A 22,448-nucleotide genomic window follows, 5' to 3' on the forward strand; every position below is an offset into this window, starting at 1 on the left:
AAAAGTGAACATTTTCTCTCAGAAGGAGCATGGCAGAGCATGTACTCCTCTTCATCTGACAAATAATAAAACTTACTTCATTTTTCTCAAAACCATGCTTTCCTTATTTGTAAATTGTCATTGAGGCCAGGGAGTCTGAAGATGTAAGGGAAAAAACAACAGAGAACAAACTGCTACAGGTGCTGTGGGGAAGTAAAATATCCACAAGGGTCGAGAACCTTTCAGGAGATGCCAGTCAGGCCCTCTACTCCCTACCTGCAGCTGATAGGAAGTCCTCCTTGAGCAGACTTTGGTCTCAGTCAACTGACTAATAACATATGTTTAATGAGCCCAAGGCTCAGGACAATTTACTGCATTTTATAAGTAACATAAATACATTTACCATACCTATTTGTTCTCAAGAAGTAGTGAGATAGGATTACCTCTCTTTATACCATTCTCTGTATTTAAAATTTTACTCTTTTCTATCATTCATTTGCTTTTTTCTCACTCTTCGTTTCCTCCCTTCTTGTCCCTCTAATTGGTAGAATCTCTGACCTCTACCTCCTCTGTTTCCTTCTTCTCTAGAGCCAGTGGCCACTTCAGACCTTGAGACTTTCAACACTGCTCAGTCATGGCCACCAGAAGCTCACCAGCACACTGCAGAAAGAATTGGTCTGCCCCATCTGCATGGACATTCTGAAGAAACCTGTCACCATTGACAGTGGACACAATTTCTGCCTCACATGCATCTCTCAGATTGGGAAAGCACCAGACAGTTCTCTCAAGTGTCCCCTCTGCCAGAATTCTGTGAAGAGGACCACATTTAGACACAACTGGCTGTTGGAAAGTCTGATGGAGAAAATCCAAGCTGTTGATCCTGCTGAGATCCAACCAGAAATGGAAGAAGGGAAATGTAAGAGACATGGGGAAAGGCTCCATTACTTCTGTGAGCAAGATTGGGAGCTCCTCTGTGTGTTCTGTCGTGAGTCCAAAGACCACAAATTCCATACTACTAGCTTGATAGAACAGGCTGCCCAGAAGTATCAGGTAGGCATGGGGGACCCCTTCTCTGAATTCCTCTATCCCCATCAGAGGAGTTTAGTGGGGATTTGAGAACTGTCAACTGCTCCACTTGGTTGACACCCATTGGCCCACCCCTTGCACTTGAGCAAGTTTAAAGTCAGGCACAAAGAACTGAGTCTGGCAAATGCTGCAAGCAAGACAGAAGGGATAATGGTCAGAATTCATATATTTGGTGATAGAACAATAATGTCGCCATTTTGTGAATCAGCTAAAATGGCAGCCCCGCCCTTAAACAAATTCCTGTGTTCTAAGACAGCCACACTCCTACCAGAGGCTACTGCACCTGTACTAACTTCCTTACCCTCTGCCTTCTATAAAAGTCACTGCTTGCCCAGGCTTGGGGCTGCGCCATCTTTTCCCCAGCCAGCCTGACAATTTGGGCCTGCCATTAAACTTTGCTCTATGGACATGAGTTTTATCGTGAGCTTTCTTTGAGAGCGGCGTTTTTCCTAACATTTGGTGCTGAAACCCAGGATCGGGTTGAGTTCCTTGCACTGACCTTGCTCTCCCAGCTTTCCTCCAGGATCTGAGCTGCTTTACCAGGACCCCCAATCCTAGAAAGCGCCACTCTCTCAATAGCTCACAGGGAAGTTCCTCCACCCCAGTGCATCTCCAACCACCATCCACCACCGGCCAATCTTCCCTTAAGGTCCTCTCTCCCTCGGTGAGTCCTCCTCACACGCTGAGCTGTTGTCTCTCTCTCATTTCCTCAAAAACCCTAGCGCTAGGTCTCAGCTTGCTCTCCTCCCAGGAATTGGGTTCCCCACTTGGGACTGTGGACCCCACGGTTATGAAGACGTTCCTTCTGGGGGGGTTTTTCCACATTTCTCTCTCTCCTGAGGACCTGATATTTTGGGGATGCCTGCCATATCTCTCCTCAGGTCAGGCCTTCACCATGGGAGATGGACCGTCCCAAATTCCTTCAGACTCCCCAATGGGATGTCTCCTGGCCAACTTTGGGCCCCTCTGCCTAACGCCTGATCTTAAGCCATGAAAGCTCATTTTTCTTTGTAATCAGGCCTGGCCCCAATATCCACTGGACAATGCCTCCAAATGGCCACTTAATGGCACTTTCAATCCCAATATTTTAAGGGATCTATGCAATCTCTGTGAGCATGCTGGTAAATGGAAGGAACTTTCCTACGTCCAATCCTTTCCCTATCTCTGCATCAAACCCTCCCTCTGTAATTTCTGTTCTCCTGTGCAGATTCTATCAGCCTGTAAACCAGTTTCTAAGTCAGTGAATTCCTCTCCCAAACCTCCTCCTTCCCCATGTAACCAGACTTCTTGCACTGCTTACCATACCTATCTCCTCCTATCTTCCTGAAAAACTTTCCCTGTCATGGAGTTAAGCAAGCCACTCCTTGCCAATTCTGGCCTCAATGCAGTTCCAGCTCTGGGAGAGCTCATGCTCCCTTCCTCTGGGGTGAGACAAAGCCCCGGATTTATTTGGCGACCAGAGAGTGGAGGTTTTGTTTTGCTGAAAGCCTGCCAGTACCAATTATTTGGAGCAACCTAGAGACACAGGTGATGGCTAATCCCTCAGGTGTGTGTCATGCCTCCAGGCTCTGCCTTCCCCTCCCTTACCTAAGATGTCAGCACAACTTCTGCCTCCTCCATGGTCCCACCACATGTCCTTTGTCTCTGTCTGCCTTCCCCTCCCTGGGCTTACTGGGACCCTGCCTCCCATGAAAGACCTATAGCATGGTACTTATGACTTAAGTTATTCCAACTAGTTTGCCAGGCCTCTCAGTCTAAAGTGTCTTTAAACCAGCTGCTTTACAAAAGCACTTACAAAAACCTGCAGCTGCCACGCTTATGCTCTAACTCCATCCCCACAAGGGGAGGAGGGAAAGCAAACAGGCGCACCTGTGCACAGGATGCTGGCTCCTGGACACAGCAAAAACACCTGCCATAGCTAAGAAAATCCATAGAGAGGACCCAGTATATCCTGGGCCACCAGCCACATGTAGTGATGGCTGCAGCCCGCCACCACTTCCCCTAGAATAAACACACGCAGAGTACATAGGAAGGGGGGGAGGGGCAACCGGCTGCAGGATCAGGCCTAGGCAATCAGGGTCATTTGTCCCAGATGTGTGTGGAGGGAGTAGCACCTTGCACAGTCCTGCTCCTAGCCCCACCTCACACCTCAGGGCATCAGACCCAGCCCCTGTAAGCCAATTGTTAGCTTGAGGTTATAGTTCCAGAAATAACAAAATAGACATTACTGTGGTCTCTAAACTTCTCATTTAGAATTTTCTATACCTTTGGCCTCAACATAAATTTTTCCCTCCAAATATTAACACTAGTTGTCCCATATGGCACTCTTATTGGCCTGAAATGCCCTCTGAATTCCCTTCTCTAACTGTACAAATGATTTCTTTGTTAAAAAGATAGCCTTTATTAAAGAGGCCACCTGCTGTTAGCTAAAAGACAGAATCCTAACGTTTTGTTCTTTCTAGATGGGACCTGCATCTTCCAATCTTTGGCTGGCAGATGTTGGAAGCTTTGTACCGAGGCCTGGCCTCAGTATGCCTTGGGTTACCAAGAGAAGTGGCTTTCACAGGGCTCCTTAAATTACAATAGACCTTTTCTATAAAAGTAAAAAAAGTAAACTGAGGTCCCCTATACAAATTTCTACCTTCTAAGTCACTCCAATACTCAGAACCTCTTAACAAGTGCTTCCCTCTTCAACAGGCAATGGTAGGAAGAGGACAAATCGTATGTCCCCTTCCAGTTATCAGATCTAAGGGATATTTAAAAACATCTAAACAGCCATACTGATGCCCAAATACATTCAAGCCTTTATCTCTGTGACTAGTCCAGACTCTTATCTCATTAGAAAAGCAATGGGTTCAGGTCCAGGCCACTCAGGTTGGAAATGATTATGTGGCTCAAGCAGTAGAGTGCTGCTTTACAAGCAGAAAGTCCTGAGTTCAAGCCCAGTACAGCCAAAAATAAAAACAATAATAATAATATTTGGGGCTGAGGAAGTAGCTCAATGGGAGAATGTCTGCCCAGCATGTGTAAAGCCCTGGGTTCAATTCCCCAGCATTACTAAAAAAAATAAAAAATGGTAAAGAAGATAAGTGGCATCAATGTCACTTCAGCCATCTCATAGTGGAAAAACATAGTTTAACCTAGACCAGATCCCTCATTCTTCAAGTGAGGAAACTGAGGCCCAGAACAGTTCAGAGACTTGCTCTCCAGAGCGTCAGGTGTCAATGTAAAATAACAACTTTACTTTACAGCAACAACCTATCAGAAAGCATACCACGGTGGACTCAGAGTCACAGGTGAGAGAGGTTCTCCTCAAAGATAAATTTCTAACAGTCAGCCCCAGATATTCATAAAAAACTAAGACTGTGGCTGAAGGGAAAAGCCATTGAACGAAGTAATACAGCTAGCCATGTCTGTATTTATGGCTATGTCTGTATGTCCAGGACCTTACTAACAGGAGAGAAAAAGATAAGAGAAACCATGGCCTCATTGCTGCTCTCAGAGAGGGCCCCACCCGACTAGGGCCTGTATCCTGAACTTGCTCCCATGGTGGACAGGAGGTGCACTTCTGCAGAGAATGCTTAAGGGGGGACAGCCTGGGAGACAGCCCCGCCCCCAACTGGGACCCTGCCCTCTGCAAGGGTAACCACTGGAGGTCTAAGTGCCCCATCACCAGATGGAAGATGAGGTGCCACCTTCCTATGGATTGATGGGTCCAAGCCTCCTGGCCACACTCCACTTCTTGGCATCAATGTTGAGGAGCCATAATGGCAGAAAAACAAAAGGCCATTTTCCTCCTAGACAGTGGAGCCTGTTTCTCTGTTTTACCTTTTTCTCCTGGTCCCCAGACCAATGACAAAAGTTATCATTCGGGGCAAATCTGGCCAGCCCCTAGAGTGCTAGTTTACCTGGCCTCTGGCCTGCTCTTGGGGAGACCTCCTCTTCTGTCACTCTTTCCCCATAGTACCAGTGTCCCTGCTGGGATGGGATTCAGTATCTCAATTAAAAGCTCAAATTCTCCTCCCTCCAGGCAGCTATCTCGTCTGTCCCCTCCTTCAGGAACAAAGAGATTCCACAGTGTGGACTGATGAGATGAGTGTAGGGTGAGCCAGGACAGCCCTCCCTATTCAAATAAAACTCAAAAATCCCTCACAGTTTCCACACCTAAAACAATATCCCCTCAAGCCTGAGGAATGATGAGGCCTTATGCCTATTCCTAAAAACAATAAAGGATACTAATTAGTTGCTCCAGCCCCTATAATAAATTTAAAATTCTTATAAAAGTTAATTTTAAAATACAAGTTACAAAGTAAACAACTGGAAAGGATATAGATAAGTAATAAATGTATTTTTTTGAAAAGTTAATGGAAAAATAAATGTTTTTGGATAAGAAAGGATTTTGTAAAAAAGGGTTTATCCTAAAGATTGTTTCAAATAGGAGGGATGAAAACAAACCATCAAAGGGTTTAGTATGTTGTATGAAGGTCTAAGTAAGTTTGAAAAGTGTATGATAAAGCTTCCGTGTGTGATAAAGTTAAAGTTGAATGTAATCTACGAGTTGTCTAAAAGATTTTTAGGGTCATGTCAAACTAAAATCAAATCCTCTATGTCTATGAAATAACAAGGTTATCTTAATATTGTTCTCTCTGAGTAACATGTACAAAAACTCATTACAGAGAAAGATTTTATCAAAGAAATTATTTGTGTTTTCTGCTGATCTTGTCAAGCTTTTAAGTACTACTAAATCAGAGTTCATTTATATATTTGCTTATGTGTCTTAAATGACCACCTTGTAACAGTGTTATGTTATACTTTATCTAAATATGGTACAAACATTTAAAAAGTTAAAAGTGTCAATTTATATAAAATGAGCTAAAGCTCTCTTTTATCCAAGAGTGTTACATTTAAATCCTGACAGCTCCTGCCTCCCACAGGTCACCTACCTAGGTGTGGCCTTAAAGGGACAGACTCACTCCCTGAGTCATAAATGCATCAACCCAATCTTCTGTTTCCCAACCCCCATACCATAAGACAGCTTACAGCTTTCCTGGCAGTTATAGGATTTTGCAGAATTTAGATCCCTAGGTATGCAGTCCCTGAGCAGACACCTTTTTTTGCTCCTGCTAATATTCCTATTTGGGTCTTAGATAATGTATGGCCACCCATTTCTCTCTCTGTAGTTGGAGGACTCTTGAAATTGTCTAGGGAGAACATTTCACAGTGGTTCTCCTGGCCAATGCCCATCCTAATGCCTGTGTTCTTGCTCTCCTATTCTTAAGCTTCTTTCCTTTTATCATACTGCATTTCTGTTATTGCTAATCAAAAATTTAACCACTTGTACCTCCAGGGATACCAACCTCTCCAAAACCGCCCTGAGAACTACTGAGAAGGCCCCATCCAGGACACCACAGGAGCCTGAGGACCTTGCCCCATACAACGCCTGCTGCAGCAGGAAGCAGTTAAAGAGATCGATGCTTCACCCCAATTCCTGATCCTCAGCCCCTACCCTCATCATTATTAAAGAAAAAATGGGGGAATGATAGAACAATAATGTCACCATTTTGTGAATCAGCCAAAATGGCAGCCCCACCCTTAAACAAATTCCCGTGCTCTAAGACAGCCCCACCCCTACCAGAGACTACTGCACCTGTACTAACTTCCTTACCCTCCCCCTTCTATGAAAGCCACTGCTCGCCCAGGCTCGGGGCTGCGCCATCTTTTCCCCGGCCAGCCTGGCAGTTTGGGCCTGCCATTAAACCTTGCTCTATGGACATGAGTTTTCTTGTGAGCTTTCTTTGAGAGCAGTGTTTTTCCTAACATTGGGTAAAAGTCTAGACTCTTGAGTTTATGTATGCCCTCCAAGTAATCATTTTGAACCAGTAACCACCACCATGCGGAGGATGGAGCTCAGGACCTGGAACATGCTAGCCAGGCAAATGCTCTACCACTGAGCTGTGTCTTTAACCAGTGCCTCCTTTCAAATGGGGCAAACAAGGCTGGGAGGACAGCTTAGGGCACATGCTTGCCTACCATGATGTGTGGCCCTAGTCTCTATCCCAGGTACTTCCAAAAAAACCAAATCAAACCAAAAACAACATACAAAACCTATCCCTTAAAGTTGTTTTTAGGATGAGGGGAAATTTTTGAGAGCTGTTTTATAGTCCCAAAGCACCACCTACCTGTTAATTATAATTAGTCATAAATAACAACATTCTTTACATTTAGGTCACTAAATTCCAGATTTCTATCATGCCGTCACTCTTCCCCCAGTATGAGAAAGAATAAGGGGTTCCATTAATAATTACGCCAGTCCCTACCCCTCCAGAGAGTCTCATCCTCTCACCTGAGAGACCCTGAGGGTGTTATGAGGCAGGAAGAACTCCAAGCACCTGTGGGGAGGTGCAAATGCAGTCACATGTGGAGGTCTTGCTTCAAAAGGAGAAAGAAATTGTTCAAGATAAGATACACAGCCAACAGAAGCTGTATGTGTTCAAGGTAAGGAAAACCTCTATCCTGTCTTGGAAGCAGAAACATCTCTACCCACACTTCTAGAATCCCCTATCACACTTGCCCTCAAAAAAGACCCTGTGACAAAGAAACTGGCACAGGGCAAGACTGTGTATAGGAAGATCAGGCTAGGGACAGGGATGGAGCTAGAAGGTAGCATCAAGGACTAGAGGCATGGCAAGCATGAGGCCCTGAGGTCAAACCCCAGTCCCACCCAAATGAGAGAGAGAGAGAGAGAGAGAGAGAGAGAGAGAGAGAAAATAAAAGAAAGAAAAGAAAGAAAGAAAGAAAAAAGAAAGAAAGAAAGAAAGAAAGAAAAAGAAAGAAAGAAAGAAAAGAAATAGAATAGAAGGAGGCATCAGAGTTAGATGTGTTCACACCCTGGCTGCACTGCTGCATTTGACCTGCGTGGGCTGCAACAACTCCATCCACCTTGGGTTAGCAGAGCAGGAGGGCAGCTTTTCTTCTCCACCTGCCCACAGGTGGTATAAGGAAAACACACACTGGTTTTAGAATGGGAACTACTGGTTTCAAAATATGCTCTATGCTCCTCCCAGGTCCTAACTGGAGACTGATTCTCCAGGTAGAAAGAAAAGGAAAGACTGTAATGCCACCCAACACCATTACCTTTGTGTGTGTGTGTGTGTGTGTGTGTGTGTGTGTGTGTGTGTGTGTGTATCCAAGGGGAAAAATCTAAATGAAAGCAGATTACAAACTGATAAGCCTTCTGAAAATGTGAGTTTTAGACACCCAAGTCCTTGAAGGCAAAAGTGATAGAACATAATTTAACCCAAAACTGAGAACATAGGAAATGTTTTTAAAGTTTGTTCTCACCTCTGCTTTCCTGCAGGACTACCACAGCACGCTGTTCTGCATTGGTTCTCACTATAAACTTTATACACTTAAAAGTGAATAGTGGCTAGAAGGACCCTCTCATCTCTGCATCCTCTTCCCTTGACCCAGGCCCATATGGAGCTTGAGAGGAGAAGGATCCTCATGGAATTCAAGCACCTGCACCAGGAACTAGAGGAGGAGGAGAATTTCCTCCTGTCCAGGCTCTGTTGGCTGGGGCATGAGGTTGCCAAGGGTAGGAAATTCTACACGACTTCCACTGAGGTGCAGCTGAACTCTCTCAGGAAGCTCATTGATTCCCTGAAGGCCACACAGCAAATGCTACTCAGACAGATGCTGAGGGTGAGTCCCCTGGGGGCAGAACTGCAGGCAGGCAGCAGCCCATCATTAGTCTCAGGCCAGAGCATGGACCACCTGGCAGATTACCTGAGATTGCCCCAGTCATCTTACCTCTACCCAGCACTGACCAACAGAAATATGTGAGCCACACGCAATTTAGAATTATAATGTGGGCCATATGTGTCATTCAGAAATATAGTGTGAGTCACATATGTAATTTAAATTTATTTCAAGTAGCCATATTAAAAAGATAAAAATAAACAGATGAAATTAATTTCTTCAAATTTTATTTAACCAGTATACCCAGTATGTTATCATTTCAGCCTATAATCAACATTTTTAAGGTACAATAAGATAATTTACATTTTGGGGTTTTTCTTGGTACCGAGTCTTTGAACTCTAGTAAATATTTTGCACTGGAGCACATCTTAATTCTCATGCTAAATTGTCAATATTGAAACAAAATGTAGTATTTCAGAATCAAAATAATTGTGCTTAGCATATAGAAACTGCCTCAGTTTTTTAAATTTAAGTTTGAATTAGTGAAAGTTCAATTAAATTAAAAATGCAGTGGCTGGAGGAGTGACTCAAGTAGTAGAACACCTCCCTAGCAAGTGTGAGGCCCTCAGTTCAAACCGTAGTACCGAAACAAGCAAAACCAATCAACAACAAAAATCCAGGCTGGACACAGTGGGGCACGTCTATAATTCCAGCAGCTGGGAGGCAGAAGCAAGAGGATACTTTGTTTAAGGCTAGCTTGGGCTACATAGTGAGACCTTCTCTCATAGAAAAAAAAAATGGTACCCAATCACACTGGCCATATTTCAAGGGTGCAGTATCTATGTGGCTGTCCAATGGCTACTCTATTAGACAGTACAGGTATAGCTGATGCACAAAATAAGCTGAGATAATCTCTCTGAATTCATCTCTTAATCTCATCAATTCAAGAGTCTGTTTCTTTCCTTCAAGAAAAACCATGCAAAGCCATTCCAACCTTCCTCATGACTCTGTTGGCAGGGTACCCCTGGTTCAATCTCAGGGACAAAATTCATGTTCATAATATCACTTTCGGGCTGGCAGAGTAGTAAGAGTACCTGCTAAGCAAGTGTGGGGCCCTGAGTTCAAATCCCAGTGCCACCAAAATAAACAAAACAAAACAAAACCGAATAGTCCTCTTTCTACTCCTCTCTTTTTTTTTCTTTTATTATTCATATGTGCATACATTTCTCCCCCCTGTCTACTCCTCTTCATTCAGTTCCTCTTGAGGTCTAACTACTGTCCTGTCTACTGGTGTATTGGGTGCTTCTTGAAGAAGCCTTCCACGGTAGGTGGGGTGGGAAGAGAGCCAGAGAGAGAGTGAAGGAGAGAGAGAGAGAGAGAGAGAGAGAGAGAGAGAGAGAGAGAGAGAGAGAGAGAGGAGAGAGAGAGAGAAAGAGAAATTCCAGTAGAGTCTAAACCTCCTCCTTGGCTCCCATGATTCAGCCATGCACTGAGGCAGTACTGACTCTTTCTCTTCCAGGACATCAAAGCAATCCTGTGCAGGTATCATGGGCCAACCCAAGTGCATTGTGCTTACTGACTCATGAATACAGCACTCACATATATCCAAACATTCCCCCCTCACAAACACCCACACTCTCTTTGCAACCAAGTATTGAGGCTGCAGTTGGGAAAGACTGAGTTGATACATGTGCATGTGGGTTGGCTTGTATAAAGACCAGCTGTTGTCTCCAGCGCAGAGTCCATTTCCTAGTACTTCCTAGTGCACCTTTGCTCAAGTGGGTGGGGTACTGAGTCCCTTATTCAATATCTCTGTCCCCTTTCCCTTCTGTCCTCTCTGCCTCCATCTACCATCTTCATTTCCATATCTCGTTATGTACTGATTCACTTGCCCCCCCATATCCCTAGACCTGGCCTCCTTTAGCTCACTACCTCCTTACTAGCATCACACCCCCCCACCCCTGGTCTCCATCTCACATGCCTAGGTCATAGGTCCTCCCTCCCCCATAACCTATCCTCTTAGCTCATCAACCATGTCTTCATAGGAGTAGAGAATTTCAGTTTCTCAGACCAACCATGTTTCCTCCCAGCCTGGAGAAAAAACTCAGTGAAGCAAAATCAAGTAACAAGTCCATCATAGAGAGCCTGAAGGAATTCAAAGGTAAGGAAAGGGCTGTCACCACCTCCACTCACTTACCTCCAGAGGGTTCTTTCCCTGTCACCCAATAGAAACTGATCTTTAACTCATAGATGCCAATAATAATCACTGAGCCATTAAAATGTCAGGCTTGGCTTGGAGGAATGGTTCAAGTGGTAGAGTTCCTGCCTAGCAAGCATGAGACCCTGAATTCAAGTTCCAATACCACCAAAAAAAATTTTAAGTGTCAGGCTCTTTGCTTCCTCTCAGGGATTTCTTGCTCTCTTCTTTATCATGTGCTACTTGTTTGCATCTCTAACGCTCTTGTGATAGCCAGAGTGGAGGCTTGCATTAGTGGAGAAGGTTGGAATGAGAACACTCCAATAACAGAGGCAAGTTTGCTACCCAATTTCCCAATTGCTATTAGAATTAAGGTCTTTGAAATTCAAAATGAGAAGCATTCCAAAGGGTTCCACAAAAAGGACTCTCACAAGGTGTCAGGGCAGCAAAGATTTATTTAGCAAACCAGGAAAACTCAGGAAAAAATAGAAAAGGAAAAAGGAATGGAAAAAGAGCAGAAACAGGAATTTGGAGAGACCATCAGAGGGGCTGGGAGTGGGAAAAGGAGGTTTGTGAAACCTATTGTTCCTGAAGACTTCAGGTGCCAGAGGTGGCCTGGGCAGATATGGGGTTGGGGCAGGCATCTCATCCACCTCCTCTGCCTCCCAAAGTACGTCTCCCAGGAAACACCAGCATCCTACCTCTCGCCCCTTTCTTGTTTAGCCTTTTCCTGCTGCTGGATCCAGAGCGCAGCAGCACTTTCTGGCCATGGAGGATTGTTGCTGACTTGTGCCACTGACCTCTCATTTCTCTTTTCCTTCTCCCTCAACCACCAGGAACTACTAAACTCCCTAATCCATTTCACCACCTATTTGGGGCCTCATGTGCTGGACAGCCGCCCCTTCAGCTTTACTCCCAGGGCGAACCAGGGCCTCTTATGTTGAGGTCCCCGAGACCGAACCCGCTCTGCGGACGCGGACGCGGGGGGCACTGAGGGCGTCCAGGCTGCACTGAGTGAGTGGCTGAAGGCTGGTGGGGCTCCTATTAGGCAGAGTTGGGTGGAGCGAGCGGAGCGTTGGGGAGAGGCTGGGTACCGACAGTGGAGATGGAGCGGTGGTGGTGAAGACCTGGAGGTGACGTGATCGCGTTCTCGAGCAAAATGGAAGGAAGACGACCCAGGACCGCAGGCTCTCCCCGCACTCCACCTTATGTCTTTGGCTGGGTGCTCCCTAGTGGACAAAAGAAGTCCCTATAACTATCTGCCTCTGGTTTCCTATCTCCTCCCCCACACTACTTTTAAACAACTATTTAACAGTTCAGCTGTGCATGGGGGCCAGAGATGAGTAAAGCTTGCCTGGATTACGACTCAAATCAGTCTCCATGAACCTGACCACTGTAGCACTTCCCCACATCCTCCATCTCTTCCAACCCTCACAGCCATCAGGGAAAAGTAATATCGCACCAAACATTGGGATTACATAAATCAGAGGACAGAATGAGGTCCCCATTCCTAATTGTTTACCAAAGACAGGAAGGTAGGAGGGGACCATCCTAACCTTGATAAATTGTGACTCAATGTCTGAATCCTAATAAAAGTGGGGCGGGAGGGTCTGAATATTCCTCCTTCTGTATTCTAACCCTCCCCCTCTTTCTTGTGTTTGAGCGACCCACTTAAGAAAATTTCTTGAGCTCAGAAAGTCTGAGCCTGGACTTCTCCTACAAGGCCCAACTCTTGTTTTCCATATGGGAATCAGAGAACCCCTGGAAAAGGAAGAAAGAGATGGTCTCATTTTTGAAATGACACCCACAATTGTAGGCCCCAAAGTGACCCCTTGGAGAGGAGTGATCTGGCCAAGAGATTCTTTATTGCCAGGTGGGAGAGGGAGAGAGCCAAGAAGGAGACAGAGAGAGGGCAGGTGCTTAAATACCCTCAGTGAGACTCAGCATGATCTGATTGGTTAGGATCTTATGGTTCATGCTGATTGGAGGTTGGGGCAGAAGGAGAATTCAAGCTAGACTTGAGGCAGGACCGTGACCCTGGGAAACAGAAGCTTAAGGGTGCAGTAAAAACCAAAACCCATTGGCGCCATTATTGCCAACATTCCTCCCTTTTTTGTTTGTTAAAGAAGGGGGGCGTTGTGTTCACTCTGGCTTCTTCGAGCTGGCAAGGGCCGGCGTAGGGGCAGGGAGGGTTAGTTGGCAAACAATGTTGGGGTGGTGAGTCTCGTGATGGCATACACTCAGGCTCCGAAAATGAAAATTTCCTCTTCCCTGAAGTTGATGAAGGTCCCTTGTAGCCATAGGTCATAAAGAGTTTTGAGCCATTCCTCCAAGCTCCGTATGGTGGGTAATAGCCATCCATCTTCGTGTAGGGAGTCGAGGAATTGAAGCAGGTGTTCTGTGAGGGGTCCATGATGCTTATAACCCATTGTCCCGGTAGGATCCATCATAGGTGTCCTCTGGTTGAGCTATGAGGGGTTGGTATCCTTGGAGGAGAAGCTGGTTGAAAGTTTGATTAGAGATTTTGTTTACCTGGGATCTGAGAAATTGTAGTAAACAGGGTAGGAGAGTGCATAGAGTAACGAGCATGAGCAAAGGGCCCAAAAAGGCCGGAGCCAGGTGACGAGAGGAGAGTTTAGTAGGTCGGTTAAGGTGTTTTTAGTGGGTCTCTTTAGGAGGTCCTCGGCCAAGTCTATTAATTTTTTGACATTCTGTTCTACAATCCCAGACTGATTGACATAGTAGCAACATTCCTCCCGGAGGAAGAAGCAGGTTCCCCCTTTTTCAGCTGTTAAGAGGTCTAGGGCCCTGCGATTTTGTAGGGCCACCTGGGCTAGAGAAGTGAGCTGACGTTGAAGGGAAGCCAGTGAGGCTGAGGTGGACTTGAGGGTGATCTGTAAGTGATCTTCAAAGTCTTTTGCTGAAATAAAACTATGGCCAAGGGTTCCCCCCCGCGAAGCCTGCGGCAACAATGGAGGTTGCCAGACTTATACCAACCATGATGGGCAAGAAGGCAGCACGTTTTGGTGGAGCGCCAAATAGGAGGGAGAATTCAGCTTTCCTGTAGAGAGTGAGTTGGGGGACTATAACTACCAGTGTGCAGGGCCCAGGAGTAGCTTGAGCTATGCAGGAGTGTAGGGTGTTGTGGCACCAGAAATATAGCCCCGGGGGGGATGCCAGTTGTTCTGCAATTGCAAGATTTGTATGACAGGAAAGAGAAAAGTTGGACCGAGGTGCTGAGGACTGGACATAGTAGGTGTATGTGGGAGGAGGACCTGGTGTAAATTCAGGTTCCCATAAAGGTACAGAGGGCAAGGGAGGAGCACATGAGAAGTTCTGCAAGGCAGGGGAAGCTCTGATAGAAGATGAAACATTAATGGGAACTGCGGCCAGTAAAGGATGCTGGAGGGAGGCACAAAGAAAGCAGTCAGTGACATTAATGGGCATGGTCAAGTTTAGGAGTTGTAGTGAGGCCTGGAACAGTTGGAGCCAGGTTGGGGGGGTGGAGGGCTGGTGAAGGGATTTATGTAAGTTTTGTTCAGATTGTAGAACATTAGTAGCGACCTCCTTTTGAGTGGTAATTGGAAGGGTTAGCTCCCTGGATATCATAATGTGAGCCAAGGGTTTTGAGGAGTCACCCTGAGCATAAATGGCTGCCTGTTCACCCTGAACCCATCTGTTGTCCCATAGGTCAGGGATGTGGAGCATGGTAGTCCCATTTTTTCCCACATAAAGGTGAAATTGGTTGTCTGGTCCCTTTGATCCTAGTACCCAGTGGACCTGACAAGACCAATAGGGACATCCCCCATACCCCTGGGTCCGTTTTGCTTCCCTTTTACAGTAATTTTTTGTTTGGGTGAAGAAAGGGCAAGCAAATGCAAAGGAGCCACTCCTTAGGGTAGAACCAAACCTGGGTTTGAAGGGGATTGAAATAGGGACCTGACATCCCTTAGGATGACAGTCACCAGTGCCAACTAGGCTGGTAATAGAAGTTTGTGAGATGGTGTAGGTTTCCCATATCTTAAATCTCCAGAAGTACCCTCCAGTGCTAGTCAGCCCACCCACAAATAGGAGGTTGAGAACAGAGAACAAAAGGGGAAGTTAATGCACATCCTTAGGGATGGGGGAGGGAACACGAAGCCGAGAGATGTGGAGTTTTAAGGGGTTTCCAAGGGGGAGGGTGCAAACAAAGCCAGGAGAGGAAGCAGGAAGTGGAGATGGAGGACTGTTGGGGTCGTCCTGCTGGATGTCCCCGGGGGGTCGGGCTGGCTTTAGCCTGGAAATATGAATCCAAGATGTTAGTTTTCCTGGGGTTTCTTCTAACTGGGCTGTGGTAGGAGTACAGAGGATGATTTTTAGGGGCCCTTTCCATTTTGGGGTAAGGGGTTTCTTTTCAGGGAAAGGGGGAGAGAAGTAGACCCAGTCCCCTGGGTTTAAAGGGAAAGAGAGATGGGTGCATGAAGGGTCTGGAGATAAGGTGTCATGGTGTCGCCATAACTGGGTTCGAATGAAGGAGAGAAGAGGAAAGGAAAAGTGTCCCAGAAGGGGGCCCGGGAAGGAGGTGATTTCTGGAGGCAGAGCTGGGTGACCAAACATCACCTCAAAAGGGGATATTTGTGTGGGTTTCCATGGGAGTACCCGTAGGCGGAAGAGGGCTAGTGGAAGGAGTTGAACCCAATCCAGGTGTAGTTCCAAGGTGAGTTTAGTGAGAACCTCCTTTAAAGTGCGGTTAGTGTGCTCTACCTTTCCTGATGAGGGGGGATGATAAGGGATATGGAAATGCCATGAGATATTAAGGGCCTTGATAATTGTTTGTGTTTCCTGGGATGTGAACTCTGGGCCATTATCTGATTGGAAGGAGGTAGGCATCCCAAACCTAGGGATGATGTGGGTTACAGTAATAGAGGCCACAGTTGGTGCCCTCTTATTGGAGGTTGGGAAGGCTTCTACCCATCCCAAAAAGGTATCTACTAGGACCAAAAGGTAATTGTGTTTCCTTACTCTGGGCATATTTGTAAAGTCCACTTGCCAGTCCACCCCCAGGATTTGTCCCCTGGCCTGGTGAGTAGGGAATGAACCAGGCCTCAAGGTGGTGTGAGGGTTAGTCCTCTGACAGGTGGGACATGTGGAGGTGAGGTGGCATAGGTATTGGGAATCCTCTGGGGTGAGAGGGAAAAATGAATTTAAGAAGAGCTTGAGATTTTGAGTGCTAGTGTGGAAGATGGAGTGTAAATACGAAAGGAGAATGTGTCTAGGGAGTGACTCATGGGCCGGTTCAGGAGTCTGGTCCTGAGGTTGTGCAAGAGCCAGAGTGGAGTAATTCTCCCTTGCCACCTGTCAGGCAGCCTGATCTGCCTTAGAATTGCCCATAGTTATGGGTGATGAATCCATTTGGTGGGACCGGCAGTGGGCAATCCCAATCTCAGAAGGAAGGAGAGAGGCCCAGAGAAGGTTGGTAATGAAAGTGGAGTTGGTGACAGAGGTCCCTCTCATGGTTAATAATCCCCTTTCCTTCCAGATAGCTGAGTGGGAGAGGAGGATGTGGAAGACATAGTTAGAGTCAGTGTATAGAGTGAGAGAATGGTCAGCTGCCAGCTCAAAGGCCCTTGTAACTGCAAACAGTTCAGCCTGTTGATTGGTGGTACTGGAAGGGAGGGGCTGTGCCTCCATGACTTGGGTTAGGGACACTATAACATAACCCGCTCTCCATACACCCCCCTCTACATATGAGCTGCCATCAGTGAACCAGGTGTAGGTGGAGCCCTGCAGGGGCCCCTCCTGGATGTGTGAAGGGCAGGGGAGAAGGGCCTCCAGGGTCTCGATGCAGTAGTGGGTAGGCATGGCAGTAGAGGTGGGCAGGAGGGTGGCGGGATTTAAGGAAGAGCAAGCACGGAGAGTAATGGAGGAGTCATGGAGGAAGGAGACAAGAAGCAACAAGATCTGGCAAGGGAGAAGGGTTCTTAAGCCCTTATATGTCAGGAGTTCCACCAGGTGATGGGGGAAATGATTGTGATTGACCCTCTGAAAGTAAGATTTTTTGCTTCCTGAACTAGAACATAGGCTGCTGACAAGGCCCGTAGACAGGGGGCCCATCCCTGGACTGTGGAGTCAAGTTTTTTTTGATAGATATGCTACCGGGGCAAATGTTGGACCCTTGTCCTGACCCAGAACTCCCAAGGCTAAGCCTTTATTTTCATGGACATAGAGGGTGAACAGTTTTTGGGTATCTGGCAAGTGGAGGGCCGGGGTCTGGAGAAGTGCCTGTGGAAGGTGCCAGAAAGGGGTGTTGACAGAAGTAAGTAGGGGTTCAGAGGGGTCTTCCTTAGTGGCATCATATATGGGGGCTGCCAAGAGGGAAGAGTTGGGAATCCAGACACGGAAGTATCTGGCTAGCCCCAAAAAGGAAAGTATTTCCTCCTTTGTCTTGGGAGCCAGTATTTCCCAGATGAGCTGCTTTCTGTCCAGAGTAATTGCCTTGGAGTCATGGGATAACTGAACTCCCAAGTATGTGACTGTAACTTGGGAAAGTTGGGCCTTATGGAGGGAAGCCCGGTATCCTTTGTCAGCCAGAAAGTTTGAGTAGAGTGGTGTCAGATTGAGAGATGCCCAGAGAAGGGCTACACAGGAGTAGATCATCTACATATTGGAGGAGGGTAGACCTAGAGAGGTGGAGGTCCCTGAGATCTTTGGCAAGTGCCTGTCCAAACAGATGTGGGCTACCCCTAAATCCCTGAGGGAGGACCGTCCAGGTGGTTGTTGTGAGTGATGTGTGTGTGGGTCCGTCCAGGTAAAGGTGAAAATGTCCTGTGACTCGGGGGAGAGGGCAATGGTAAAAAAGGCATCCTTGAGATCAAGGACAGAGAAGTGAGTGGAAGAGGCAGGAATAGAAGAAAGAATGGTGAAGGGTTAGGGACAAGGGGGTGTATAGGTTTAACAGCATTATTGATGAGTCTAAGATCTTGGACAAGGTGGTAGGTGCCATTTGGCTTTTTTACAGCTAGGATGGGAGAGTTGTATGGGGAATGGGTGGGTCTGAGGAACCCCTTGTGGAGTAAATCAGCAATGATTAGTTGTAACCCCAGCAGACTGGAAGTAGGGAGAGGGTACTGAGGCTGGCACAGAAAGTGGTGAGGGTCCTATAAGGGGATCTTAATGGGAGGACAAGTTGCCAGAGAAGGACTGTCAGTGTCCCATACTTTAGAGTCCACCCCCGAAGGGAGGGTTTGACTGGCGGAATCAGAGGGACCATCCATAGCCACAAGGGAAAGAAAAGGGATAGCTCTGAGGTTAAATGAGATGGAGGCCTGGAATTTGGTTAAGATATCTCTTCCCAGCAAAGGGGTGGGACACTGGGGCATGAACAAAAACTGGTGGGCAAAAGGATGACCTGAAAAGGAGCAGGAAAGCATGGGAGTCTTTCTGGGAAAAATGGTTTGTCCCCCCCACCCCGACAATAGGGGTTTGTGATGGGCTGGTGGCCCCCCAAAACTCTGTCAGGACCAAGAAAGTGGCACTGGTGTCCAAGAGGAGGCAGATGGGGCATCCATCAACCAAAAGGCTTACCTTGGGCTCCAGAAACAAGATGGTAGTCACTGGGAGGGAAGACTCAAGGCCCCTTCAATCATCTGTTGCTAGCCCTATGAGGTTGGGACTGGAGCGAGAGTTTGATCCAGCCCCCAACAGGAGCCGGGGCAATCAGTCGCCCAATGCCCATGAGCATGACATCTAGGGCAAGGCCAAGGTGACATCCTGGGATAAGGACAGAATCTGGCCCAGTGTCCCTCCTTTCCACATTTGAAACAGGGGCCTGGTGGGCTCCTGTTTGGTGGGTGTTGATTTCCCCATTCAGGTTCAGGGTTTGGGCTTCTCATAGCCTGAGCCAACATCTGGTATTTTTGGCATTTCACCTTTTCATCCTGGGAGTGGAACACTTTGAAGGCGGTTGCCAGTACCTCAGTCTGAGGAGTGAGGGGGCCTCTAACGATTGCACTAATGTCAGGGTAACTTTGGGAGAAAAAATAAGTCATAAGGAGTTGTCTACTGTCTGTGGATTCTGGGTCAATGTTAGTGTATTGTTGGAGAGCCCTGGTTAACCTGTCTAGGAAGGTGGGGGCAGGGGTTTCTGTTCTATCCTGGATAATTTCCTGGAGTTTTTCAAAATTAATGGCCTTTTGTGATGCCCGTTTTAGTCCTGCCAGGAGGCAGGTGGCAAATTGGTCCCAGAGGGTAAGTCCAGCCTGGGTATTGTAGTCCCAATTGGGATCATGGTCAGGCACCGCAAGGGCACCTGTAGGGTGAGAGGGAGTTGTCTGATGGACATCATCTGCAATGTGCAAGCCTGTTCCCAAACCCTTCTACGTTCCTCGGGTAGGAGGGTATTAGAGAGAATGATATATATATATATATATATCATGGTAGGTTAGGCTGTAAGACTGGAGTAAATACTGAAATTGTTTGACATAGGCTGAGGGGTTAGTTGTATAGGAGCCCAGGCGGGCTTCAATTTGGGAGAGATCAAGCATGGAGAAGGGGACATGGACCCTGACAATTCCTTCTGATCCAGCTACCTCCTGAAGGGGTGCCAGGAGGGAAGGGGGGGAGGCTGGGCAGCGAGTGTGTGTGATCGAGTAACAGGGGGTCTGAAGGAGGGGGAGGGAGGAGAAGGGGCAGAAGGTGCAGTGGGGATAGGAGGTGGTGGCGATGAAGGAGATGAAGAAGAAGGAAGTGGAGGAGCCATTAAAGATGACGGAGCAGGTTGCGGAAGAGGAGGATTGGGCAGAGCCTGTCAGCAGTATGGAGGAGGTTCATCGGCCAGGTCAAAATCTGAAGAGAGGGTGGAGGTTGAGGTTGAGGGCATCAGAGCAAGAAGTACATGTTTCGGCTTCCAAGTGGTGCAGAGAGCCAGATTTAGACAGAGGTATGAAAAGCTTGGGCATATGGAATCTCTCCCCATCATCCCAATCACTCACAGGAGTTATATGGGTCCCTCAGGAGATTGGGATCTAGAGACCCGAAAAGGGGCAGTGACTTTGGTTGTCTAAAGAGTAAGTGGGCCAGATTTGAGTGCAAAAGCGGATCAAATTTTTTGGTTTTATATGTGGGGTCAAACCCAAGGTGTCTAAATTATTGAGGAGGCATTTTAGTGGGGAGTCAGATGACAAAGAGGATGAGGCCCCCATTTTGGGACCTGGTCCCAAAAAGGGGTTGGGAGGATATTATGAATCGCGGGGCATCCCCACGCAGCTCAAATATCCGAGAATGGTAAAAGACGCACGAGAAGCAGTCATTACTGCATTCTAGTGGCTTGTAGGGTCAAAAGGCCGAGGGGGCTGTGGGTCACCCGGTGCTGGGATTTTCGGAGGGCGGCCTCTGAGACTGAGAATGACAAAGATAGACCCAAGCCAAGGCTAATTGGGAAAGAGGTCTCTCCTCTACCGTCTGAGCCCCAGAGATGATCGGAAAGGGGGGGACGCTGGAATCCTGGAGACACCAAAGAGAGAGACCATAAAGGGAGCCCAATAAGGGTATGTGGACTCACCAAAGAATGTCTGGTGTTGGATGCGAGGAGGGCAATCAGGAGGATGAGTCCTGGCCAGTCTCGTCCTCAGGGTGGTCGTGGGGTGAGTCAGAATCAGGGTCCCACCAGGATTAGTGGGGAAACCCAATCCGAGTCAAGGCACCAAATGAAGGCAAATGTAGGCCCCAAAGTGACCACACTGAGAGGAGTGATCTGGCCAAGATATTCTTTATTGCTGGGTGGGAGAGGGAGAGAGCCAAAAAAGAGAGAAAGAGGGGCAGGGGCTTAAATACCCCTCAGTGAGACTTGGCATGATCTGATTGGTTAGGATCTTATGGTTCATGCTGATTGGAGGTTGGGGCAGAAGGAGAATTCAAGCTAGACTTGAGACAGGACTGTGACCCTGGAAAACAGAAGCTTAAGGGTGCAGTAAGAACTGAAACCCATCTATGCCATTATTGCCAACAGGTCCCCTTTGCACCTACAGGACAGACATAGTGAAACTACAGATTAATTTTAAGGAGAGGACAGGGCCTGGGACTTCTCTGGGAATTTGAGCTGTGATTGGGATGAGAAAGCCTCCCCCCAGCTGCATCAAAGGAAGCAGGAAAAGTAGGGGCTGGGCAACTTCGGGAGGCTATCACTCTTACTTTTCCTTATCTTCTCACAGCCTCTATGACCCTGGTTGTGACTTCTGCCCACCCAAACCTCAACTGTTCTGAAGATCTGAAGACAGTGATGCTGTACTCTGAACCTTCTAGTGGTTCGAAAGAGCCCGCTGACCCCAGGTGCTTCTACCCTGTCTGCTGCTTTTAGGGCTTACCTGGCTTTTCCTCAGGGTACCAGGCCTGGGAGGCGGAGCTCCAAGGGCCCCTGGGCGGGGCCTGTGTGGTGGGCGTGGCCTCAGAGCTAGTCAGCAGACAGGGCTATCTGACTCTGGAACCCTTGTCAGACTTTTGGGCATTGCTCATATATGGTTCCACCCGTCAAGCCCTCACTGAGAGAGGAACCCCAGGAAATCTGCTCATCCGTCCGAGGAAAGTGGGCATCCACGTGGATCACAACTGCAGGAAGGTCGTCTTCTACGATGCCACCACCAGCAATCACATTTACACCTTCCACACCTCCTTCCCTGGGCAGATCTTTCCCTTTTTCCAGCTCCTGTTGCCTGGCACTCAGATCACCCTGAGTCCCTAGAGTTGTGCTGCAGCTGGTAGGGTTGAGCGAGGCTTCCTGATGTAGGTTTTACACATTTCCTCCCCTTCCATATGCCGAGTTGAAAAGAAAGTCTCAATACCCAACAAGACTATGCACAAGGCTATTCACTACAGCACTGTTTGTAACAGGATAAGGCAGGAAGCAGCTCAACATCCATCAACAGGTAAAGGTTGAAAAAGCCACGATGAGAAGGAATCCAGCTGCATCCTGACTCAGATACAGATGCAGGGGACTGAACAGCTGACCCCAGGTGGTTCCTTTCTCCTCCACCTCATTTTCTGCAGTTCTGTGACTCTGAAAATGGCCTGGGCCCATCTAGACCCCATCCTTTCCTGAGACCTGAAAACCATGACGTTTTGACTCTTCAGAATTAGCCAAACCCGATCCAACACCATTTTGCAAATTAGGACTGTATATTGCAGAATGGTCTTCAAATTTGGATGAAATTTAAGGTGGAGAGCCATGCACACGGTATGCTACATTCATATAAGAAAAAAGAGGAATATGTCTGGCAGAGTGGCTCAAGTTGTAGAGAACTCAAGTGCAAAGCCCTGAGTTCAACCTGCAGTACAGGGAAAGATCTGTATGTATGCATGCTTGTTTGTTTATATTTCCCTTTTTAATTAGGAGAATAAACCAAACCTAATAAAAAGTTTCCTAAGTGGAAATCAGCCTTTTCTGAATGTGTCTTGTACATTTGACTTTGATCCCATGTAAATATTTTGCATCATTATAATTAAATGAGACAAAATG

General features: G+C 47.2%; 1 protein-coding gene across 1 annotated transcript; it reads left to right on the top strand.

Moving 5' to 3' along the window:
- Positions 1-29: 29 nt before the first annotated feature.
- LOC109687299 (E3 ubiquitin-protein ligase TRIM31-like) lies at positions 30-21,674 on the top strand. Its single transcript, XM_074084811.1, is given in 8 exon segments — positions 30-41; positions 568-1,029; positions 7,465-7,560; positions 8,536-8,766; positions 10,283-10,305; positions 10,854-10,924; positions 11,906-11,974; positions 21,148-21,674. Coding segments are annotated over 8 exon segments (1,491 nt in total).
- Positions 21,675-22,448: the final 774 nt, after the last annotated feature.

Source organism: Castor canadensis, chromosome 8 (assembly GCF_047511655.1).
Source record: "Castor canadensis chromosome 8, mCasCan1.hap1v2, whole genome shotgun sequence".
NCBI classification, from domain to species: Eukaryota; Metazoa; Chordata; class Mammalia; order Rodentia; family Castoridae; genus Castor; species Castor canadensis.